The sequence below is a fragment of the Magallana gigas genome, chromosome 8 (assembly GCF_963853765.1).
Source record: "Magallana gigas chromosome 8, xbMagGiga1.1, whole genome shotgun sequence".
Lineage (NCBI taxonomy): Eukaryota > Metazoa > Mollusca > Bivalvia > Ostreida > Ostreidae > Magallana > Magallana gigas.
In genome coordinates, this window is record NC_088860.1 from 7,863,605 (window position 1) to 7,888,370 (window position 24,766).

The window sequence follows — 24,766 nt, forward strand, 5'->3', positions numbered from 1 at the left end:
TGGTTTCTTTGTAGCTGATATCCGGATTCATTGTTATATCAAAAGTAAATATGAAATGATGTTGACACAAAGATTTTCTATTACGTGCTATCAATAGTTGATATATTTCAGGTGTTCATTTCGCTATCGCTCTGGCACCTTTATTTAACGTGATGCAGATTAGAAAAGTTTCAGGAAATCTAATGTCGTCTTTTAAGCCCCTTTCACAATTGGCGCACGAGCAGAAGCGACAAAATATTCGTGCGACCATAAAAGTTAGATAAGGTTCGTAAACTATTGGCAAAATAATCGCATATGAAAAAGTACTCGTACGAAACTCACACGATTCAGAGCGACCTTTGTGCGATGTAATTGCATTCATTTTGAATCTTGCAATATATCTTGCGTCTTTAGAATTGCGACTGTTGTACATTGAAAGCGAGTGTTGTAAGATAATGCGATAGGATCGCACGAAAGACCGGATGATTGGACGATTGAACGTGCGCCAATGCGATAGGACGAACGGAACTCGTCCGATCATGCGTTTTATTGTACGAATAATCGTACGAGTAAGAGGGGATACTGTTTCATTTAATATCACATTTATATCATAATAAAATAACTTTACATAAATATTTTGTAATAATAGATGCATCGTTTTATGAACGTTTAAATCATAGCAAGCCTTAACAGTGCTGCAAAGAGATATCGAAATTTTGAAATTCATGGCTCTACCACCCGGGACGCTACAGCTGGGTCAGATATGCTAAAAAAAAAACAAAAAACAAAACAAAACAAAACAAAAACAAACAAAAACCCAAACAAAAATGTCCAATAATCTTCTTCTCTTCTCCCACACATGTGAGGAAAAAACTGAATGCATGTACGTTATGATATCCATGAAGCCCTCTATAAAAGTTGTGAAATTGATGGCCCCTGGTCTGGCGGATTAGGGATTCAGGCTCCATATAGTAAAAATGTATTAAATCCTTGAAAATCTTAATCTCTATTCCTTTACATATTTGTTAAAAACTAAATACATTTCCATGAAGTCTTCTACCTTAATTGTGAAATTTATTTGTAAGGAAAAACTAAATCGTGGGTTTTTCAAATGGACTTTTAAAAGTGGTTTTATGCATCGGTTTATCCCCCCCCCCCCCACATTCTTCTTATAGGTTTCATATAGTCCATTTTGAAAAATTTCAAACAGAGAGGTGGTCGTCTTTACATTATTATAATTTTTCTATACTCCAGAATGAAACTTAATTATAAATGAATAATATATGAGACTCCTTGACACTTGAAGTTTGTGTATGCCATGGCTATATAGGTCTTACAACACTATTTTTACGAAGGTTCACGTCAAACCCTGGCTGAGGCAAAATAATTCCCAGAAGTTTGTTTTAAACTCGCTACCCGTGTCTAAAGTTGCGCAATTTTGGTAAGAATATGTATAGTAATTATAGTTTAATAATGGCGTGCAACCTATATGGTATTCGGGTTCAGGCCCATATTGGTCTCTTGTTTTATAATATGCCGCCTATAGGCTTAACGACATAAACCTCGTATTAAAAAGAAATAGGTGATAAACGTTGTAGTATTTTTGTTCTCATTATGCTGATTTACTGAAACACGAATAGGTACTTGTACGAAATGATAATTAATCAAACGCATGCGCACTAATTTTTGTAGACGCCATATTTTTTAACGGAAAAGGTAAGGTTTCTTGAAACTTGTAAATTTGTCAGAAAATGAAATATCATTGAATATGTGCAATTTGCATAATGAATATAAACGATATGTTTATTATTAATTCGTAATATTACATTACAAAGCAACTGGTTGGGTGGAAGCGAATATTTTTTTTTCAGGATTTCCAACTTTCGTTTCACGTTTACCATTAAAACATATTTTAAGTAAATCCAATTGATTGCTTGTATGTAGTGACTTTATCATTATTTTTACGAGATTCTTTTAAAGCATGCACATGAGAAACCCCGAACAGTTGAAAACGTAAGTGTTGATTGTTTTATTTGGACACAGATGCCTGCAGCCGAGGCAGATCGACCTGGTAAAGTGTTTGTTGGGGGACTGGCAAGCGACATTGACGAAGCTGTACTAGAAAAGTATTTCAGTCATTATGGAAGACTCACAGAAGGTATATACAATAATTCGGTTAATTTTTAATTCAGGTGGAAAAAAAACTTACCTGCTCTTCTCAAGGGAATTATTTATTGGTTTGGCTATATATTTGGACGTACGCATTCACTGAATCTCAAGAGAGTCCTTAGTAATTTATATTTTAAATTTCTGCTTCATCTTTGCTTGAAACATTTTAAATTGTAATGTGTGCATGTCTCGCATGCTGCAGGTCGCATTATCCTTCTTATTAAAAAAACTAAAAAGTGACAGAGTTCAGGCAGATTTTCCAGCTAAGCTAAATCTCTAGCTAGAGAAGTGTACTTATATTAAATCATAGGTTAAATCATGTTTCATATTTTTTTTACAGTTATAGTAAAGCGAGATAAAAATACACAACAAACACGAGGATATGCATTTATAACATTTGAAAACCCATATGATGCCGAAGATGCCATTAAAGAAATGGATAAAAAGGTTAGTATACATATGGACTAGACAAATAACATTTCCAGCTATCTGGAAGTAGATCTCCTTTGTCTCAATTTAAAACTTCCATGATGGGAAATGCTGGTATTAGTGATGCGCCGATTATCGCTGACAATCGAAAGTCGGTCGCTAAATGTCTCCCAATGTCGATGATCGATTAAGATTTTCATAATCGATTATTTAAAAAAAAAATTTAATACAAACGTAAGTTGCGAAAATTCTTCGTACAACGACTTTTTTCAAACATCAAAACGAAAATAGGTTTATACAAAATGGCGATGCGATGTGCAAGCCTCACGTACGAGGCAAATGCCACCAATCAAGATCCCAACAATAACATGACTCAGGAAATATTTCCATATCCAAATACAAACTTTAAATCCACAGTGTGAAAGTATTTTGGATTGTTGACTTGCTCATTTTCTTGAATAAAAACCTTGAAATGTACTGGTGAAACATTGAAGTGATATGTCGTGTGACTCGGCCCGGCCAGTAGTAAACCTTCTAGTCACGATGTTTAAATGTTAAATTGTTTTGGTTTAATGTTTTTGAAATAGGATTTGAACTCTGAATTTCAAATTAATTTGTTATATTTTAAATTGTTTATGTTTATTGTTTGAAGTTTGAACTTGTTCCTAACTTCCTAGTCACTATAAAAGGTACAATTCCTAGGTTTTTTTTATTCTAACCAGGTGCAGTAAATAAGATTGTATGTGCATACATGTAATAATATATAAATTTTATTAACATATTTGATTTATTTGTAAATATATTTAATAATTTCAAACAACTGAAACAAGTATATATTACTGTATATACAACGCAAGACGCAAGTTTTTGTTCAGAGTTTCATTCAATTAAACATAATTTGAAAATTTTCGATTATTTAATCGATTATACACTTTCGATTATTTCCGATAATCGATTGTGAAAATTTTCCGATTTCCCATCACTAGCTGGTATGAATATTACCATTTGTTATTCCCAGCACCGTATTTCCCAGCCAGTGCTGCTGAGAATAAGCATATTTTTCAATAGTGTAAAAAAATTCTGCTAATTTAAATATCAGCAGCTGTTCTCTAATCATTTTCTGAAACATTTAAATGCAGTTTATCCTTGCCTCTGATAAGTAATCATTACAATTTTTAAAATGTCCACAGGAAATACATGGCAGACAGATTTATGTTGAACAAGCTGTTAAACCCCGACATGAAACACAGAACCTAAGGCCCCCACCTAGGGGAGGTGGATTCAGAGGGGCACCTCGTGGAAGTAGAGGGGGTGGGAGAGGAGGAGGGGGAAGTCGAGGAGGACCCAGAGGGAGAATGGGTGATGGACACATGGACAGAAGGTTGGAATTTTAGTCTTTCATCAATTAGGAAATATTCCACTTTAAGAATGAAAGTGTTGTTGTATGATACAAGAGAAAATAAATATTAAAAAATGAAAGCAATATTCCAGTAACGCTAATACTGCAGAAGCAGAAATATTATTTTTGAGTTAAATTTTGTCACATATATCAATATACACTCTAGATCCCCAACCAATATTTACACAATTGAATGTTCAATTAAATTTGTTTTAAACAGTGTAATTCTTAAATCAATTAACTTGAAAAAAAATTATGCCCATAAAATTTCCTGAATATATGATATAAACTATTTAAGAATCAGAACTTGATGAAGATAAGCAAGGAAAGGTTTTGAATTTTACCTTATTTTACAGTAGATCACCAATACGACAGAGACCAGATAGGGGAAGACCAGACAGGGATTTTAGCAGGTCAGACAGAGGAGGGAGAGATGGTTTTGATGGTCCACAAAGGCGCGGTATGTTATCTATTCAAAGTATCTCTCACACTTGTTCTACTTCTTAGCTCACAGATGCTGACAAATGACAGACTGCCGACTTTTTCATAATAGAATGGACTGTAGACTAAATTATTGATTTATAGGTTGCACTTGTGTAAATAAATGCTCTATAAGGTAACTCTTGCTTGGATTGACGGGGTCATATAGTATACTGTAGAATCATTTAAATTTGTGGATTTTGGTTTTTGCTTGATAGTGGGGATGTAACTTTGTGAATGCATCAGTTTTCAGTTTCAGTAAGAAAGATAACTCTTCCTTATTTTGTTTTCATCGAGGATGTTAATTCATGGGGGAGGGCTACCCATGAATACCACAAAAATTGAGCCACCATGAATTCTAATGATTCCACAGTAACCCTTTTTTCATCAGTGTTAGACTTTCTTTGTCTCGTGTAAAAATGGAGTTGAATTGACCAATCCATTCACTGTTGCTAAAACCAGGAGAAAAAAAGTTGTCTTATGAAATGTGCATAACGTCTGCTAGTCTTAAGAAACTTTTGGTAGGCTTCATGTTTAATGACACATATATGAAACTAAACCAGGTGGCAATTTGACAGTGAAAAAATTTCCTTTCTTTTTTTTCTTCTTTTTTTGGGGATGATTTACCGACTCCTTTGACTCTGATGCAGATAAATACTAAATTCTAAGTAGTATGTGACTTCTTTATGATGACTTTTTTCATACATCTACAACAATTAAAGTTGTCTGATGGTAGAGCATTCATGACTTTTTGATCATTCAGTAAGTACAATATCATCACTTTCATACATAACGTAATGCTCTTCATGCATTTCTGCACATAAGGCAACAGGTACCAGGGCTCGAAGTTGCGACTTAATAGGTCGCATATGCAACTTAAATACAGGTTTTGCGACTTAAATTAAAAGCCAGTCGCCATTTGGTGACAAAAAATATTTTACATATGGTTCATAAATCTTACAAAATAAACAAAATGGCTGACTATTTAAAGGGACTTGGACACGATTTGAGATCAAAAAATTTATTTTTATTTTTTATGTATAAAATGGTTTACTGGTGCATTTTAAATAATTTACCAAAATATTGAATAATAAAGTCAAGTTACAAGCGAGATACAGAGGTAAGAATTGATTGTTATGTAAACAAAGCTCGAGTCTTAGAGTTGTTTACCAAAAATGTAATGTAGAGAATTACCATTTCTTAGGCAAAATGACATGTAAAAATCAATTTAAACTTATTCAATATATTCATAAATACTATTATCAACAAAAGAAAGATACATTTGATTGAAACTTACACCAATACAACACATGTAAAGAATGACAATGTTCGAGCTTTGTTTACAAAACAAAGAATTATGAACTCTGTATCTTGCTTAATTATAACTTGATATTTGACTTTCAAATTTTGACATAGCATTATAAAGTTTTATATTTATCAGTATAAACATTGAAAATGGAAAAATAAAATTTGAAAATTTTCAGTCAAATCGTGTCCAAGTCCCTTTAAACAACATGGCATGTTTCAATTCAATATCAATATATACCAAGAAGAGAAGTCCTCCAATGGAAGTTTTATATGCAAAACTGCATTAGACAAATTTGTTTAGTAATGTTTGTGACACTTTAACATAACAAGACACTCTAACACAACGAGAAGGTAAACTTACTTTGTTACGGCAATGTGAAAGAACTTCGTACCATATATTCCTTTTATGTATCCACTGAAAACAATCAATTTTTTTAGATTTAGTAGACTTGTCTCCCAAAAATCAATGTAAAAGAAAATTTCTAGTGCCAGAAAATATAATAATTAGTATGATGTGTCATTTTTGATTGGATGGAAATTAATTTTATTTTGCCAGACGTGAAAAGTGCAATAAATAAAAACCTTTTCAACAATACATTTCTTTTATTATTTTCTACAGTACATGTATAGTTAATGAGAGAAAATATGCAGATATCTTAATGCTACACAAAGTTTTACTACTGGTAAACTGAATTTGTAAATGGTGAGTTAATTTCAAAGTAGGTTGCTATTTGGCGACTTTGTCCAAAAGTCTTCTTTGAGCCCTGGGTACAATATCATACTATTGAAAAAGAATGTGGTATAATCAGGTCATAAAAGTTTATGCTCACATGTTCTACTAACTACTTTTGGATAAAAAGTTTTAAACACAACTATTTATATATGGGTGAGGGGTGATACAACTTTGGAAAGGAAGGGATAGGTTGAATAGATAATTTTCTAAGGGTTAGAAAATTAATTTCCAGTGTGCTGAGTTACCAACAGACAGTGTGTTAAGAATCCTGACCCCTGACTTTTGTAATTCTTGATAGTGAATGAGTTTGTATTTATTTTTCAAGTGAGAGCTTTTAGGCTCATGTAAAAGGATTTCTTTCCAGATCTGATCGATGAGTTTGAGCATAGGCAAATGTTAGATGAAGAAAAGCCTTGGATCACTCCTGAATTATTAGTTCTTGTCAGGCAAAAAGACGAAATGCAAGAATGGGCAAATAAATGTCCATCTTTGGCAGCAGAATATAGAAAGTTTCGTAATCATGTTAGAATGAAAGTAAGAAAAGCAAAAATTCAGTATGAGGATCCAACAGGTGAGAAAAGGGAAGCTGAATTTAATATGAGAATGCTGAAGAAAGGATTGACACCTGAAGAAATAGAGAAAAGAAAAGCAGCACCGAGACCAGAAACACACCATGGTGGGAAAAAATATACACCTCCTGTTATATATCCGGGGAATTTATCAGGGGCAGCATCGATGAAGTTAAATGATGCGTCGGAAACTGTCTCTGTAACAAGAGACCCTGAAGTATTTCAGCAAAAGTCAAAGTTTGTTAATCTTTTATCTAAACAGAGCAAAACTGTCTATGAATCCTTTCAAAAGACACATGTTACACAATCAAACTGGTCAGAAGATCAAGATGAAGGTTTTAGTCAGGGATATGGTGGAGGAGATAAAGCCCCAAATCCTCAATTACCTAGTGCTTCATTCTCTAAGGTTCCAAATAGCAACTTTGTGCAACCTGTAGGGTATCCACAAACACAAGGCTATTCTCAAGGCAATGCTAAATTTAACTTACAAATACCTCCACCGGGCTGGTCAACCAATGTTAATAAGCAGAACCAGGTGGTAACCTCTGGAATTTATCAAGGTTATGCTACGGCTAGTTATGCCTCCACAACAACCATCACTGATAGCTCTAAAGCATTCAATCAAAGTTCCAGTGAAACAACTCCAAACCCATGGGCCCAAGCCATGTCAGATTATTGGGATCAATCAGCACAGGCTTCAAGTTTTGGAAAATTCCAAGGGGCAAGTTTTGCTTCAACCAATGCAAGCCAGATTCAGCCTTCAGCGAGTTTTACTCAGTCCTCTGTAAATCAAATGCAGCCATTTGCAAGCCAAACCATGTCATCTCCTTATCAGCACTATACGAATCTACCTACACAATCTTCAGCTCAACAGACTGCAGGTCAGACATATCCAAATAGCCTCCAAAGTCAAGAAACTGAAAGCCAATCTAAAGCTGATGTACAGTCATCTGAACATCCAAAACAAATTCTGAATCGTCTCAGTCAAATGGCTTATGGAGCTCAGTCTTTAGGACACCAAGAGTCAACAGAGGTCCCCATCAAAACAGCTATAAAACAGACCTCAACACAAATACCACAAAAACCAAAACAACAAGCATCTAGTGCAAAATTGAGCAAGCTTATCAAACCACCAGTACAGTATTTCAAAGGTGTGGCAAAGAACAAGAACAAAATCCAAATAAAAATCAATCAAAATACCTTAGGGATTGAAGCACAAGCCAAGAAAGATATTGATGCTGCAAGTACCAAAGTTACAACTGAAGTCACAAGTACCAAAATTACAACTGAAGTTAAGATTACCAAAATTGCAACTGAAGTTATTGAAAACCAAGAGGAAGAAAATGAAAACCAAGAGGAAGAAATTGATGATGGCATTTCTGGATCCAATGATAAGGAAAACCCATGGCAACAGGCAATAGAGGATTTCTGGAAGAATCTATCTCAAGGGACATCCTCAGTGGATCCAAACCAAGGAGACAATGCCAAAAATGATAAGGAAGATAAAAATAAATTAGAAGATAATTCCATGAACATTACTTTACCAAAAGAACCCAAAACAAGTACAATTAACCAGAGTCTCATTGAATCACAGAAAAATGTTTTAGCAAAAGTTATTAGTAGTAAAACTTTAAAAGACAAAAATTGGTCTGAAAGTCAAGAAGCCTGTGATAAAGACATTGAGCAATTGGATTTAAATGTTGATAATCCGAATTATTATCCCCATCCTGCTTCTGTTTCCCCACCTAGAGATTTAAATATGGGTGACAATGATGGGATGTCTTTAAATGCACCAAATCCTGGCCCATGTGACCAAGGTAATGTGCAAATTGCTATTGAAATTAGAATAAAGAGGCAAAATGCCTATTTTATTAAATAGTTGTAGAAAGAGAGGCAAATTGCCTAAAACAGAATAAAAGTTTATGAGCTTTACTGAATTATATTCATCATAAGTAAGAAAGAGAGGCAAATTGCCTACAACCGAGGAAAAATTGTCTTTTAGATTTGCTGAATTCTTTGTCAAAAGAGGCTCATAGCCTAAATGTTTACAATATAAGGCTGCTTACCTTCATTAAATATTTGGCAATTCGCCTTTGTGATGATCATTTAACTTACCAAGTCTGATGAAAGAATCTGCAACGATAAATGAAACTCATATTCGTAATATTGAAATTTCAACAGATTTTGGAGGGGATCGTTACGGTGGAATGGATCGTGGTGCACCACCCAGATCTCGGGATCCACCCATGTCTCGTGGAAGAGACTACTCCCCCAGTTCTAGAGACTTCGGTAGAGGAAGTGCTCCGGACAGGATGAGCAGGGGGTCAGCCAGAGACTTCCAATCTTCCCGCTATGACCCTCCACCACGAGATTTCTCCCCTCCTCCCAGGGATTTTCATTCCTCCAGAGACATGATCATTGAAAGAGGAGCAACATCAAGAGATAGGATGTCAACAAGGTAGATAAATCATTTATCTTCAAATATTGAAAAGTGTAATTGTTTTCTATGAGTAGAGTTGATACTTAAACTGATTTAGACTTTTAGTATAATAACAAAATTGTCAGTTCGAACTAAAAACTTTGTTTGGAATTATGAATAAGTGTTAATTTTTTAATGCATTGCTACAGAGATTACGGGTCTCCACAAAACACTCGAGACTTTGGAGGGAGCATGTCTAGAGGTGGTTCCTCCATGTATGCTGGGTCACGTGACCAGGGTATGGGCAGTAGAGAGGTCTATGTTGGAGGAAGAGACAGAGATCTTCCATCATCTAGAGATTACATGACATCAAGGTACTAAAATAGATTAATTAAATGGTACACATATGAAACAAGCAATCCTTTCTATTCAAGCAAAAGAGTCTCACAGGGAATACTTTAAGCTATGATCTTACCAAGATTAACTTTTTGGGTTATATTTGTACAGGTTTTGTTCATGAGCTTATGATTCACAGTTTCTGTATTCCATCATGTTCATGAACTTGTTTTGTTTAACAGAGAATTCAGCAGTCGTGGAGGATCTTCAAGAGGAGGGCTGTCCAGAGGGGGTGGGGACTTTGACAGAGGCCAGCCATTGGACGATTCATACAGAGGTGAGCTAGAGAGGGCCTCTACTGTCCATCTAACCGGGTTAAACTGTAACATATGACAGCATGTGTATCTCTTAATTGAGAAGCAAGGATTAAATAAGCTATGTATCTTCATAAGAACCAAATGGATTGACCTGACCTCATAATTGTGTCTTTTCCATCTGTCACTTTTATATTTATAAATTATTAATTCATAAACAAATACATAAGCAAATACATAAAACTTCTGAATATAAATGTTTGAACATAGATTGAAAAAAAGGTTTGACTCAATGTTGGATGTACATTATAAATTTTGTCATGATAAAAAATTGAAATGTTGTATGTTTAATTATTTGTATGTAATTCTGTTGCACTGTGGTACATGGTTTTTGAGCGGTTTGGTGTATTCTGAATTGTTTGTTGATAGATTCTGGGAGAGGAGGACCCCTCAGCCGTGGTCCACCAAGCCGAGGTTTCAGCAGCATGGGTAAGTGCTTGACACCTACATATTCTCTCTAAATGTTGTGTATGGTATGTGGGTTCTTGTATGTTCACAATAAAAGGAAGATAAGTGCCTGGAATAGGAGAGAAATAGAATAAAATCTTGGAGGTGCAGCCAGAAATTTGGATAGAAATGGAGAACATAGTCATCATTTAGAACATTGAAAATTTGTCATCAAAAACGTGGATTTGTCAAATGCTTCCTTAGTTAAATTTCCATCAGTGCTACAAACCTCTGCACATACAGGAATCCAATAATGTCTAACAACCTTACCAAATACATGGAAACATGCACATCTAAATCCAGAAAAATGTGGAAGTGGAAGCAGCTTTGTCAATAAATTCAGCAGGAGATGACCGGATATTGGGAACAATAGTATGACGTTTCAGCAGTGCTGTTATCTTAATTTTTTTTTTTTTTTTTAAGAAAAACATCAAAACAAAATTATTACATTTTTAATCTGTATGTTCTTTAAATGTTTTGGCTAATGCATACCAATTTGTTTTAACTTTATCTTGAAATATTTTGGGAATATTTTTTTTATTTATTTGGACATCCATATATTTTAGCTCAAAAATCCATGTAATTTTGTAATTTTATTTTTTGATATATAATATAATAAGGGGGGGGGGTCTTTTTCCAAATTTTTATCAAATCTTGAATGAAATTCAGAGTAGTGTAGATTAAAGTGAAGTGTACAAAATAAACCAACCAACTGGAATTACCTTCTTGTCATTTAGAAATGGAAATAATTTGGGAGAAATGCTGGAAACTTTGCCTATAGGAATGCAATTTAAAAGGAATCTCTGAAAACCCTGGAAGAACCAGCAATTTCATCATATTCTTACTAAAACAATTGAAGTTACTTTTTGAAATCCAAGCTGTTCCAGATATATCAGGAGATTGCATTAGTCCTCAATATATTCAATGTTGTCACGACAGAAATGAGATTGTAGAATGCCTTGATACTTCACTGGAATTAATGGAATTTCAATGAAATGCAATAGTAAGCATTGGCTCAAAGATCCCAGCAATGTCAAGCATAAATCCCCCAAGCCGATCAAATGGTTCTTAAATGCAATATCATTCAGAACAGCTTGAGCTACAACCGATACAACAGTCTTCTGTACCAAATGCACGGAACTAGTCTAAAAGTACCAAATCAAATGAATGGATTATTGGAAATCAGATCATCTCTGCTGAAGACCACAAATGACTCTAGAGTTGGAATCTATGAATCTGAAGTAAATTCAAGTACATATATACATGTTAAAGAACCTGATAATCAAAATCAGTTAAAATTATTTAGTTTCCGTTATCTAAAATCAATTTAGATTTGATCATTTTGATAAATTAAAATTTGTCCTTTTTTGGGAATATGTATAAATGGGTGATAATGATACACTTTAACAATTTTTCCCCCTTGTAGAATATAATCAGGTTTATAGGAGTTTATTGGCATTAGATTGTGAAATTTTAGTAAAAAGAAAATGATTAATTGAAAGTATAATTGTTTATTAATTACAAACATTTAAATAAAACAATGTTGTTTTTGAACAATCTTTAAACTGTACCTTGAAGCAAAATGCTTAAGGAAAGATAATTTTAAATATTTTAAAGAATTCTGTGAGCAATCTAGAACATCTTGTGAAAGCATGTCTTGAATCATACAAATGGATGTCCTGAGAGATTCAACTTTTTCCAGCTTTGAAATATACATGGATTACAACAGCATGGAGATTGAAGGAAAAAAATGAAAAAGAATTTTTTACAGAAATCCCATACATTTTTACCAAAATGCTAACTACCAATACCTACAGATCCTTTTAGATATTTTGGATACCAAGTTGTTGCCACTCTATTATACTTGTTAAAACATAAATTATTTATCATTTGTCATATGCTTACTACTTGAACAGTCCACTTTCTAACGAAGCTAACAAGAAAGTACAGAATGCATTATTTGCTTTCAGTATATTTGCATAAAACCCATGTGTGCAATATTTATGCTTCATAAAAAATTTTCCTCAAATGAATTGTTTGGAATATAGGCTCTCAGAGAGACAGTGGACGTCCTTCACATGATATGTACGAATCGTCAAACCGAGGCCAGTCTCGTGGCGGTCCGCCCTCCAACCGAGGCCCGCCTTCCCGAGGACCACCCCCTAGGGGGGTACCCTCTCGTGGACCCCCTCCCAGGGATGACAGGGACAGAGGAGGTTATTCCACTGGGCAGAGACGCCCTTCAAACATGGATTCCAGAGGAGGAGGACCCCCCATGAAGCGAGCCAGACCTAGTGGCATGTCCTCCCGCGGATCTATGCGGCGATAAGCATTTTGTATTCAAATACATTTTCTTTGTGGAAGAAAATGTTTTGTTTTTTCGAGATATAGAAAATTTTTGTTCTCAAAATATGCATTTTTTGTAAAGTAAAATTTTTTTAAAACATGTACATTAACCTACCATTATATAATTTGTGTAAATGAAAGATCAAGCTGGTCATGTTTATAGAGATATAATACAAGAAATAATAAACAAAATACCTAGAATTGTTTTCATTTGCAATAAGAAATTTAAAATAGAAAATCTGACCATACAGTTCGATTTTAAAAGTCAATCTTGGAAATCATTCTGAATTACTGCATCCAGATCTGCGATGGAAGCTCTTCGATGGATCAAAGTTGGAACTCTTGCTATGTTTATCTGACCTTTTATCTCCATTGATGACATACAGAACAGACAAAAGCTTCAGTCTTGTCATGTTCAGCTGGTCTCAAGATAATCTCAGAAAATTTGCAATTTACAAGAAATTAACAGATTTCTCCATAAGCAATTACTACAGTAAACGAGGAAACTCCTAGCAAAACATAGTCATGTAGATAAGTTTTCCAATTGGTTCACAGGGCACCATGGGTTCACAGAGCATTATGTTTCAATTGCTTTGTAAAGTGATTGCATGGACAACAACTATCACGGAAGATAAAGTATTTTGAAAATTAATATTTTGTGAAAACTTTTTTTTTTTTAATTAGAAGATTTAAATAAATTTCAAAAACAAAATTTAATTAATCTTTTTTCACGTTTGTGAAAAATATATGTGTACACTGCAATTTCCATTTATTTTTTAAATGAATCTACTACTGGATATCTGAAATCTTAAATTTTTAAGCAATGGCGTTGAAAAAAAAAAATTATGAATATCTCATGGATATGATTAAGCTCAACAGCATACAGCGACGAACAGCGAAAATAACCAAAACTGTTCCACGGATAATCAAAGTAACCGAGAAATGAATTATACTGAGTGAAACATCCAATTACCTCAAAAAGAGAACAAAGATGAAAAAATCTGTCCAACAAAAATTGTAAGTAAAACCAATCATTACAATATATGCGCAGAAATTTGTTTCTTAGAAACCATCAACAACAGAAACTCAACAGCTGCTGCGCCAACTAAATAATCCAAACCTCAGGAAGTTTCCTCAAAAGCGAGATGGATCTATAATAAACTGAAATAGTTCTTTGTAGCCCACCTGGCAAGGAATTGGTGGAAACCAAACAAAACGAAGGAGATGAATTTTATTTAGTAACTCGTCTATTGGATAATTTTTAAAAATAATAATTTTCTCTCTCTTAAAGCTTTTTGTCTTAAAGATCTCAAAATAATTTTCAAATTATAAGGTTTTGTTTTAACATATTAAAACTTTTGATGAATGATTATGTCACTATTAGATTGGTACTCTATTTCACATATTTATTACAGCTTGACCGTATGGTGAGATAACAACAATGATGTTCAATGCCAGTTCAACAATGGACAGAACACAGTGAGTTTCCATTTTAGATTATTAGTACAAATACATGTGTCTTCATTGAATATTACACCAAATATTGAAAAATGTAATCAAAAGCACCATGATTTGAAGTTATAAAAGGTAAAAGGAATCGTACTTTGAGTATTATGAGGTGATCAAATATGGACGGTGGAGTTAACATCCAATAAAGTCTGAAGGAATTTATGATAGATTTGATCACACCTGACAATATCTGATCACCTTATGATCTTTAAAGAATGATTCTTCATTACTTATATTTAATATATAATTTACAGAGGTTTTACAATTAAATATTGAATTGGTCAATGATAAAATGTATTGGACTGTGGGTTATATGGTTGATTCTTAGTGTATGTAAGTTAATGAAAGATACACAAATATATTAAAACCATCTCAAAGTAAAGAATGTTTTTAGTACCTGTCTACCTGACATGAACAATGGGCATATAAATACATTATACATCTATAGCTGAGCTTGTATTTCTGAATTGCAGATCATTTGTTTCTTGTAGGTGCAGGATGTGCAGAACTTTAGGAAAAAGGCGAAGACAAATATTTGTGCATCAAGGTAATATAGTTGATTTACATATTAGAACTATTTGTGTTTTATATTTTTTCTTTCTTTCAGAAGTTTTGGTGTTGAATCGCTTTGGGTCACCAGTAGACAGAATTGAGAACTATGACAAAGCTGTAAATATGCTGAATAAAACATGGAATGGTTATATACGTAGTTGTTTGATTTTTATGGGGGGAAAATGCCAATAATTGGTAATTCGAGGTAATGTTTCTACATATTTTTCAGAGTATGCAAAAAAAAGTGTGAGGCGCCATTATGATATTTTTGAAGTATTTTCTGATATCAAAAAAAATATATATATTTGATATCCACAATAAGAATAACTAATATAAAAAAAAATTACCGTAATCCGGTGAATATAATACGCACTTTTTTCCCAGCATTTTTTACCTTCAGAAAGGGGTGCGTATTATACATCCCTATAGGATTTGGGCATATTTTTCCTAGCTGAAGCACGGGGTATCATACTGCCGTATTACCTATGCTGTTCACAGACAGAACTGATACCCCGCTATACATCGTAATATTCCTTCATTATCACATATATATTACTATGTGACCCCTTTAGGAAATCATTGTTATAGCATGTAATTAAAGAAAATGTATACTTTAAGTCTGTTAATAAATAAACTGTTTCAAAATGGCCTTTAAAAATTAATTTGAACTGCCTATTCTTTATCTCCGTGTTTGCCGCCATTACAGCTGTTATTAATAGAATGCGGACTTGGATGGCCACGTGCTATTTGACGCCGATCTTTGAAAACAGCTTACACATCATTTGGCTCATTTTTAACCATTTTCATTTAATGCTAATTAATTTATTGCAAATAATTATGAATATAAATGATTCTATAACCTATTCCGTTAATTGAAGCCATTGAAACAGTTGTGGTTCCCCACCGCTAACGCTTGACACCTTGGGTATCTCAGACACCCCCTTAGGCTATGTGTACTAAACACAACACAACTATTTGTGCATATATTTTATTATGTTCCAGGCCTCTAATTGATCGCTTTGATCGGAGTCATTTAAGAATGTAATTACATGTAGGTCCGTTATCTCCATACCTGTACATCGTCCATTTTTCACTTCACAGGGATTGTAATGACTAAACAATTATATCACGCTTGTTAAAAGTAGTTGATTTTATTTACGGTAGAATATTTAATACTAGGTCTATTAAAACATTGATTACGAAATAAAGATATTACCACGATGTATTAGTTACAATAAATCCGTATCTAAGAAAATATTGTGTTTTTCTTATTTCCGGTAGCATATTCCCGCGATGAAGTTGAGCGTGCATACAAAGTAAAACTGCTTTGTTGATACTCAGGATTACCGTTTGGTCAATTTTTTTGATGCGTATTATACATCCCAACAAGCTTTTTTTCACCATTTTCAGGCCCAAAGTGGGGGGTGCGTATTGTACACTACTGCGTATTATATTCACCGGATTACGGTAAATATGAAAAAATAGTTCTTGATACCAAGAAATGTATTTTCTGAAATCTGGAAATCCAATTTTTATATCAGAAATTCGAATTCTTGATGTCAAAAAACGATTTTCTGATATCAGAAATAGATTTTTTGATATCATAAAGTAAAGTTAATTTTAGATATAAAAAATCAAATTCTTGATATCAGAAAATCATTTGTATTTTCTGATATCAGAAAATCGATTTTTTTTATATCAGACATTAAGACGTATATCAAATTATTATCAACTTATGAATGCTCCTTGTGATGCAACTATTGTAGCCTCGTAGAGGATTGTGTTTGCAACTTTTATGTGCATGAAAAAAACAAAGTATGCCCAATTTTAAGCCTGCATGATTTTATTTTGTCAGGGTCTTCTACATACACAATGATTAGCACTGCATTCTTTGCAATTTGCTATGAATGTTTAAACGATTCTAAAAAAAAAAAATGATGGTGTTGCATATTGTAATAAAACCATTATACAAGCATTCAGTTAGCACTTTCAATATAATAGACCAGAATTAGCCAAAAACACATTTCAATTCTTGCATGAAGTCTTCAAATGAAATATTAAATTTTGGAATGCAAATCGGACTTTGAATTTCTGATATCAACAAATATATATAGGATCTCTCATGATTTGTGATGGTTTATGATTTTTATCCAACGAGTTGTGTGTTTTCTATCCCCGAGCCTTGGCGAAGCGGATTATAAAAAAGCGTAAATTGCTCCAAACCAGATCATACGAGTATAACTTGGGTAGGTATTGAGTTCATTCCTTACAATTTAATTTTCTGATGTTTGCCGTACAAATTTAGTGCATTTTACTTTTAAAAGTTATATTTATCTGTTCAAAATTCAAGAGTAACGTCAGGCGGATTTGTACGTTTTTGACGTTAGTGCATTGTGACGTGCAAACCAGGTTATACAAATTTTTAAAACTAAATTTTTCTATCCAATCGGATGGCGCTTTACAACCAGAATTAAATTATATTGAGATAAACGTGATAAAATCCTCTTTATCAAATAATCATTTTGAATTTCTGATATCAAAAAAATCATTTTATGATTTCAAATATATTATCTCGAATTTTTGTTACAAAAATCAATGTTTTGGTACTTCTGATTTAAAAAGAATCATTTTTGATGTCAAATTTGAATTGATATCAAAAATCATTTTCTGTTGTCAAAATACCTCAAAATATTAAAACAATGCCTCATAAAAAAAATAAACATGCATGTTTATGTACAGAATGTTATACATTACGATGTTAAAGGGCATGTGAATTATTGGGTGAAAATTCTTGTTACTCCTATGAGAGAAAAAACTGGTGATTTAACGTTAGTTAAGTAAATAAAATCAATTTAAGATTTAACCATTTTAATAAGTTTAAATTATCGTGTTGCTATCAGAATATATCGAATAGCATTCGTACAAGCTAACAAAACTTTCACTTTCGATTTGTCATCAGGCGGTAGGTTGAAAATGATAATCATTTGATTTTTACGATAAGAAGATTTCAGAGTTGTGCTGTTTGTAGCTTTTTCCTGTCAACCCGAATATTCAAGAAAATCTTGCTAAACACAAGTGGCATGATGTTTTTGTCTAGAACAGTGCCATTTCAATTTTCATTCATGCCCCCCCTTTCCAATTTTGAATGCTGGAGAAAACGTACCCAGGAGAAAACGTACCCAATTTATAGGGTACGTTTTCTCCTGGAGAAAACGTACCCTATGAAAATAATAAATAATGGTTTTCACAGATACAAAATAAAATATACCATGAACATTTGTATCATTTGTTGCTGTTGCATGTTCTTAAATGCATACAATAATTTGTAACATACACATACACAAACATGCCCTGAGCATTTTAATTAGTCGACAATCAATCCACCATAAACGGAACCGTTAAATAATTAGTTTATATTGCAATCTCATTTGGAGATCTAAATGATGAGTATCTGAAGAAGTCGATATCGCGTTTTTTAAAACATTTTTTTTAATTATCTATAAAACAAGGTTGCTTTAATAAAACCAAGTCCAAGTCTTTTAAATATTTGTTTGATTCATATATATGGAAAGTACTACGAGATGTAACATTGAACAGCCAATTTGCTTCCGACGCCACTGACATGTATAATGTGTGGAGAGTGAATATATTTTTACCTCATGCGCGGGGAGACAATACATAATATTACATAATAATAACTGCTCAGGTATTAAATTGATTATCACTAAAATTAAAATCGGGATCTCGCATAAAAACACTCAAATCAGTTAGGCTACCGATAAATGGATAATTAGAAGAAGTAGACTGATAACACTTTATGACAGGTCATGCATTCGTACTAAAATAAAAGTTGCTACAATTATTATAAAGATATTATTCATAAAATGAATATATTTCTATACATCTATGCATTGAAATATGCATAAAAGTAGAATTGGAAAATTATTTAAAAATATTAAAAACTATGAATTAGTATAATTATGATTTTCATAGGGTACGTTTTCTCTTGGAGAAAACGTACCCGGGTACGTCCTAGAGATTGGGTACGTTTTCTCCCAGGTACGTTTTCTCCTGATACCCCAATTTTTTGGGAAGCCTGTAAAAAGTATTGGGAAAAAAAATTGAAGTCGGCGCACCCCCTTTGCAGTTGGGGCAAAACTTTAAAGGTACATGTATTGCTGTATACGAACAAGAAATAAGAGAGAGTAGACTGTAGTTCTTGAGAAAAGCAATAAATTAACCTTGAGGACAAAAGTTAATTTTATTTTTAGAAAATTAATAGAAATAAAATTTTAAACAATTATCTACGTATCTGTGACCACTAACCATAGAAATAGGAAAAAATTCATGTAATTCTATAGTCTGTCCTACGATATTTATGCAGCACTTTTGGATGATTTTTAATAAAAATTCACATACCTGTGAAAGAAGTGCAATTAAAATCAATAAAAGGGAAAACTTCGAAGATAATTTCATTCACAGAGTATATACCATTTTTCCCTAGAAAAAATATTCACAGGATAGAAAACAGATTTCTTATGGAGATTAATGTTGGGGAATGACTTGATATCTTTTCTCCATTCGGAAGTCACTCGGAATACCTAGCTTGCACAATTTTTCAACATTATCTTATCATCCAGGTAATTTTGAAGTACCGGTAAAAAATCCCCATCGACTTCTTTTAGCTGTGTATTAAAATCTGATATTATTAAGGTAAAGGGGGCGTTTCCAAAGAAAATTTTTAGAAATTGTTCATACTTTTGAATGAACATTGTTTGAACCCTGAGGTATTTATATATAATTAGTAATTAAGCAAAATGTGATCCAAGGATATCATGGGACAGAGTATAAAATGTTAGGAATTTTTCTTGACAAATAACAGCTTATTATGGTCAGTGAAACCATGTCTAAAGTTGTACAGTATATCTGATTGTTAATTTGTTCATCATCCTCTTTAAAAGTCAAAATTTTAGGGTTATCCACAAACCTGTTACACATGAAGTATTTATGTCACAGCTACTATACTCTGTCCCAAGTTTCTGCTTCCAACACTGCTTAAAATTTTAATAATCATAATTACGTCTGTGCCCAAACCACTGTACATTCATCTACTAGAATGAAATAAAAAATGCTCAGATGTTATGTTTTAAAACGCCCCTCTATCATGTTAGGTTTCAATACACAACCAAAAATAGAAAGTCTGGAGATTTTGCATTGCCAACAAACATGAGAATTACCGTACCCAGATGATAATATTGAAAAATTGTTTGAGGTGTCCTGGGTATTTTTGAATGGAGAAGAGATGTAAACATTTCCATTTATATTAATCTCTGTAAAAAAATAAATGATTTTGTTCATATTAATATCTCCAGGTAAAAATGGATGAAGTGTCAATGAAGAAATCTTTGATTTTTCCCTGTTTTATTGATTTCAGATGTACTTCTATGACAGAAATGTGTATTCTTGTTAAAAGTTGTTAAATGTGTCGGTATAATATATAAGTCCTGACAAGGTGAACTTGTGTTGGGTCTTCGGGGTCGAAGACTATTTAAGGAGGGAGGCATGTAGTAGTTGGGGCTATATGGACCATGGATATCGGCCTGGGTAGCTCAGTGGTAGAGCTCCTGACTAGAGTTGCAGGGGTCCCGGGTTCGATTCCCGGTCCAGCCATATGTTTTCGTTGTATTTATATACTCATTCCTCCTTTCCTATTACAGTCGGAAACAGTAACCTTGAACATTCTTTAGTATCTTTGCTATGTTGAGCATTGTACATGTTTAATCAAAGGAGTTAATATAGAAATTAACACCCTTTCAGTGTATTACTGAAAATACCTGGACTTTTGATTTAAAAATGACTACATACTCATTTTAATGAGATCTTATAGGGGTTCATCCACCTTCCCAAGTCAAAAGTTTCTGATCTGCTCCACTCTACATAAACATAGAGCAGAGCGGATCAGAAACTCTTGACTTGGGAAGATGGGTTTATCTTTAGATAAATAAAAGTTAATCATTGTATCGATACATATATAATGTACAATCGTCTACATGTGTTAAACATTTGTAATATTAATCAAAATATTATTTTCAGAGGTCTTAAAGAAATGTCTTCTTCAGTGAAATCAGAGAACCTTTTCCAAAAGAAATCATGTGTTGTTGTGTGTGGAGCCAGCAGAGGTCTTGGTGAATGTATTTCCATAACATTTGCTAAGAAATTTCTAACAGGCTCTGTCTTTATCCTTCTCTCTCGTGATGGAAAAGCTCTTGAAAATGTGAAGACCAGCCTCCAATCTGAATGTCCTGATCAGCTGTGCATAACAAAGGTATTCGATCAAGGCATTATGCAACAGGAAAACTTTGAGTGTTTATTTGATGGAATTGTACAAAGCAACAATATTTCTCTAGCTGATTTGGAACAAGTTGTAATGGTTCATTGTGCTGGTACACTAGGAGACATCACAAAATACTGCAAGGAAATGACTGACCCCAAGAAAGTTAGAGAAAACTTTGACATCAATGTTGTTGGCACTATACTGCTAAATTCAGCATTCCTGAAAGCTTTCAAAGATGTTGGAAGTAAAGTCATCATCAACATTTCATCTCTAGCAGGAATACAGCCTTTTAAATCATGGAGTCTCTACTGTTCAGGTTATACAATTTTATTAATATTTATACCCGGTACTTAATATAGTTTGAGATAACATTACTTCTCTCTCTCTCTCTCTCTCTCTCTCTCTCTCTCTCTCTCTCATGACTCATGAGGTTCAACTGTTATCTCTTTATTTTGATTGCATAATTGAAAGAATTTAACGTTAAACAGGCAAAGCTGCTAGAGACATGTTTTTCCGAACTTTGGCTCTGGAAGAACCAGATATACTGATCCTCAATTATGCCCCTGGCCCTTGTGCAACAGACATGCAGAAGGATTGTCGAGAACAGTCAGCAGATCCTGAAACTAAACAAATGTTTATTGGTATGTTTTTGTAGTAAAACTGCTTTTGTATTATATGCACTTAAGAATATTTATGCTGCTGAAAAAATGTTTATCAAAGTAAATGTTCTTATCAATTTAATTGTTCTTACTATATGTGGTGTAAGATGGTACATGAATATGTAATACAAGTTTGTAAAGAAAAGTGCTTTGCAATTGTCTTTATTATTAAACAAAAAATGAAAAAATTATATCATTGACACTTCATTTTTAGTTTTTTTTTTTACCTATGTTTATTTTTTTTCAGATGCATTGAATTCAGGAGGGCTGCTCTCTCCGCAGACTTCCATTGACAAATTATGTGAAGTTTTGACATCCAAATTTGAGTCAGGAGCACACATTGACTTTTATGATGAAATAAAGCAATGAACCCCGCTAACTGGAAGGCTGGACTTTATTTATAAACTATGAAATATGAACTATGTTGTGCATCATGACTTCTAAAATAGAAAAATTATGTTTGCTTCTATGTTACAGTAATTTAATGACAGATGAAAAGTGCACGTGAAAATGGAATTTGCAATGATAATATGCTTGACACTCTTGAATGGTAGTGTGGTGAATTTTAACATTACCTCACCAATGAAATATATTTTTAAGATCAAAGTTCACTAGGTCAAATTATTGTAGAAGCATTCTAATGTTCTGAAGTCTTAAATTTGTCCTTTCTGTGACTCCTGGGGGTCAAAGAGGTCTACAAAGGGTAGGGATGACCAATGGCTCCAAACATTAGGTCCTTTGTATTATGGAGGCTCATCTTTGCTATAAACCAAGGGTTCAGTTTGTTTACCCAGTTGGCCATTGTTGCTTATCTGGGCATTGTGGGCCTTGTGTACCTTTTAAGAATAAGAGTATTATTTGTTAAATTGTGTTTTGTGGTTTTTTAAAATAGGTAATGGCTGCTTTTTTAGATGTATACATTTTTCTCTGACATCTTCCAAGTACAGTGTGTGTGTCTTGTATTGATAATCATGTTCATGTCATGTACCGTACCAGTAATTTGTTTCTAGAATATACATTCCATCAGGATGCTTTTGTTCACTTTTTCTACTTATTACATGTAGTTTATTGCTAATGTTGTTGTTATTTGTATAAAACTTTAAATGTACAACTGTTTTATTATCATTCTTTAACTCATCTGGGGCCGGTTGTTTTATCGTCTTTATTTGATTTACTGTCATTATTGTCCATGGAGTTATCAAAATTGAACCATATTAATTGTAAATGTTGGCCGCTGAAGTTTCAACAATGAAGCTCTCTCTTAATGTTTGGTAGATTTTTTAACAGGGGTCGTAAGCTTTTATATGAATTGGAGGTGTAAATTTTTTCTGAATATTTTAGCATTTTACCTACTTAGGTGGTATGAGACACTTCCCATCGTCGGAACCCACGGGTTTTCTATCCGTTACACTGTTTGTTGAAAGCAGTTAAGTATATAGTTTCTTTCTCAGTATTGTCACCTAACAGCGTAGCGCAGTGGGTTATATAGAGGGATTACTACGAATCTGTAATCCCGCTGGGGGTTTTACATTTTTTACCTCTCCAAAACTTTTTAAAGCTATTTTTATACCCCCGCAAACGAAGTTTAGGGGGGTATATTGGTTTCACCCTGTCCGTCTGTCTGTCCGTCCGTCTGTCCGTCTGTCCGTCTGTCCGTCTGTCTGTAGACGCAACTTTGTCCCCCCTATAGAATTTTTTATTACTGCATGGAACAGTTTGAAAATTTGTACATATGTTGAACACCATCTGAAGATGTGCACCTGCAATTTTTTTTAAGATCAGACAAGATTTAATGATTTTATGACAGTTTTCATTTTCCTTATTCTATGTATTGTACACTAATGTTGAAAAGTAAGGGAGGTAATCCTTACAGATTTTATTAATTAATTAATAGAAAACACTCTAAAATATATTTATATAAATACATCCAGATGGAGTTTTTTTGTCTTTATGTCTTAATTAATAAAAAAAAAATTATTTTTTATAAGTATTCTATCAACTGACAATGCAAAGTTTTTGTTTGTCAATGATAAATTCTTAGGAGCTAATGAGAACATCAAAGACAAGTGTGGCTGAATTCATTTGTCCCAAGGGAGCCATTATCTGAGCCATGGTTCAGATGGAGCATGTGTTTAGGGGATATTGATAATCTGTAAAATTGGTGATGGTTTTGGGGCTATTTTAAAACTGTTTCATGTAAACCAAAAGGTCTATCATTATAAGGAAATAAATAATATAATTATTAATAAAGAAGTTAAACTATTTTTAGAGGTTGTTTAAATTTATTTGTCAAGTAATTTGATGAAGTGACACTATTGGGCATTAATTTAAATGAAATTCAAAATTACTGATATGATTGTAGTGTTTTGGCAATTTTAAAATTGTTTGTAATATTAAATTTTCTTTTTTACATATTTTTACATAGTATGGTAATTATGGTAATGTTTTGGGAGTTTATTAAATTTAACAAGCTCATCAAAGAAAATCATAGTCCTATGGGATCAATTTTCTGATATGGAGTTCAATTGTGCCATAGGAGAAAGTGAGGAAAATTTGAAACAACTAATTGCATCTGTCAAGACTCTTATTAGAAAGATATTGAAAGTTTTATCAACAGAAGAGCATTGCTTGGCTACTGGTATTTCTATTCACTGCAATTTGAGGGAGGGGTTATTGTCATTTTGTTGGTTTTTCTTTAAATCAATTAAATTAAAAAAATATATC

At 33.2% G+C, this 24,766-nt stretch overlaps 2 protein-coding genes across 5 annotated transcripts; both read left to right on the forward strand.

Moving 5' to 3' along the window:
• Nucleotides 1-1,616: 1,616 nt before the first annotated feature.
• LOC105317230 (uncharacterized) lies at nucleotides 1,617-15,200 on the forward strand. 2 transcript variants are annotated; one of them, XR_898264.4, is made up of 12 exons: nucleotides 1,617-1,695; nucleotides 2,023-2,137; nucleotides 2,489-2,595; nucleotides 3,768-3,958; nucleotides 4,333-4,436; nucleotides 6,862-8,883; nucleotides 9,248-9,524; nucleotides 9,695-9,859; nucleotides 10,064-10,158; nucleotides 10,565-10,624; nucleotides 14,404-14,467; nucleotides 14,989-15,200. XR_898264.4 is itself a non-coding variant. In XM_011413814.4 (11 exons), the coding sequence occupies exons 2-11, from the start codon at nucleotides 2,023-2,025 to the stop codon at nucleotides 12,969-12,971; spliced, it is 3,417 nt and encodes a 1,138-aa protein (XP_011412116.3). In that variant the 5' UTR covers nucleotides 1,618-1,695; the 3' UTR covers nucleotides 12,972-13,817. The 2 variants fall into 2 exon arrangements, 1 of the variants encoding a protein (XP_011412116.3); XM_011413814.4 differs by lacking the exons at nucleotides 14,404-14,467; nucleotides 14,989-15,200 and adding an exon at nucleotides 12,691-13,817 and having other exon boundaries at nucleotides 1,618-1,695.
• Nucleotides 15,201-16,988: 1,788 nt separating this feature from the next.
• Nucleotides 16,989-23,153, forward strand: LOC105317229 (sepiapterin reductase-like). 3 transcript variants are annotated; one of them, XM_034474139.2, is made up of 4 exons: nucleotides 16,989-17,295; nucleotides 21,143-21,699; nucleotides 21,872-22,024; nucleotides 22,290-23,153. In XM_034474139.2, the coding sequence occupies exons 2-4, from the start codon at nucleotides 21,156-21,158 to the stop codon at nucleotides 22,409-22,411; spliced, it is 819 nt and encodes a 272-aa protein (XP_034330030.2). In that variant the 5' UTR covers nucleotides 16,989-17,295; nucleotides 21,143-21,155; the 3' UTR covers nucleotides 22,412-23,153. The 3 variants fall into 3 exon arrangements, with proteins under 3 accessions (XP_034330030.2, XP_034330028.2, XP_034330029.2); XM_034474137.2 differs by lacking the exon at nucleotides 16,989-17,295 and adding an exon at nucleotides 17,944-18,011; XM_034474138.2 differs by lacking the exon at nucleotides 16,989-17,295 and adding an exon at nucleotides 19,095-19,215.
• The last annotated feature ends 1,613 nt before the right edge of the window (nucleotides 23,154-24,766 follow it).

Coding starts and splice junctions, on each gene's coding strand:
- LOC105317230 (XM_011413814.4), top strand. CDS start 2,023: ATGCCTGCAGCCGAGGCAGATCGACCTGGTAAAGTGTTTGTTGGGGGA. Junction 2,596..3,767: donor TTAAAGAAATGGATAAAAAG/GTTAGTATACAT, acceptor AAATGTCCACAG/GAAATACATGGCAGACAGAT. Junction 9,525..9,694: donor AGAGATAGGATGTCAACAAG/GTAGATAAATCA, acceptor GCATTGCTACAG/AGATTACGGGTCTCCACAAA.
- LOC105317229 (XM_034474139.2), top strand. CDS start 21,156: ATGTCTTCTTCAGTGAAATCAGAGAACCTTTTCCAAAAGAAATCATGT. Junction 21,700..21,871: donor ATGGAGTCTCTACTGTTCAG/GTTATACAATTT, acceptor AACGTTAAACAG/GCAAAGCTGCTAGAGACATG. Junction 22,025..22,289: donor AACTAAACAAATGTTTATTG/GTATGTTTTTGT, acceptor ATTTTTTTTCAG/ATGCATTGAATTCAGGAGGG.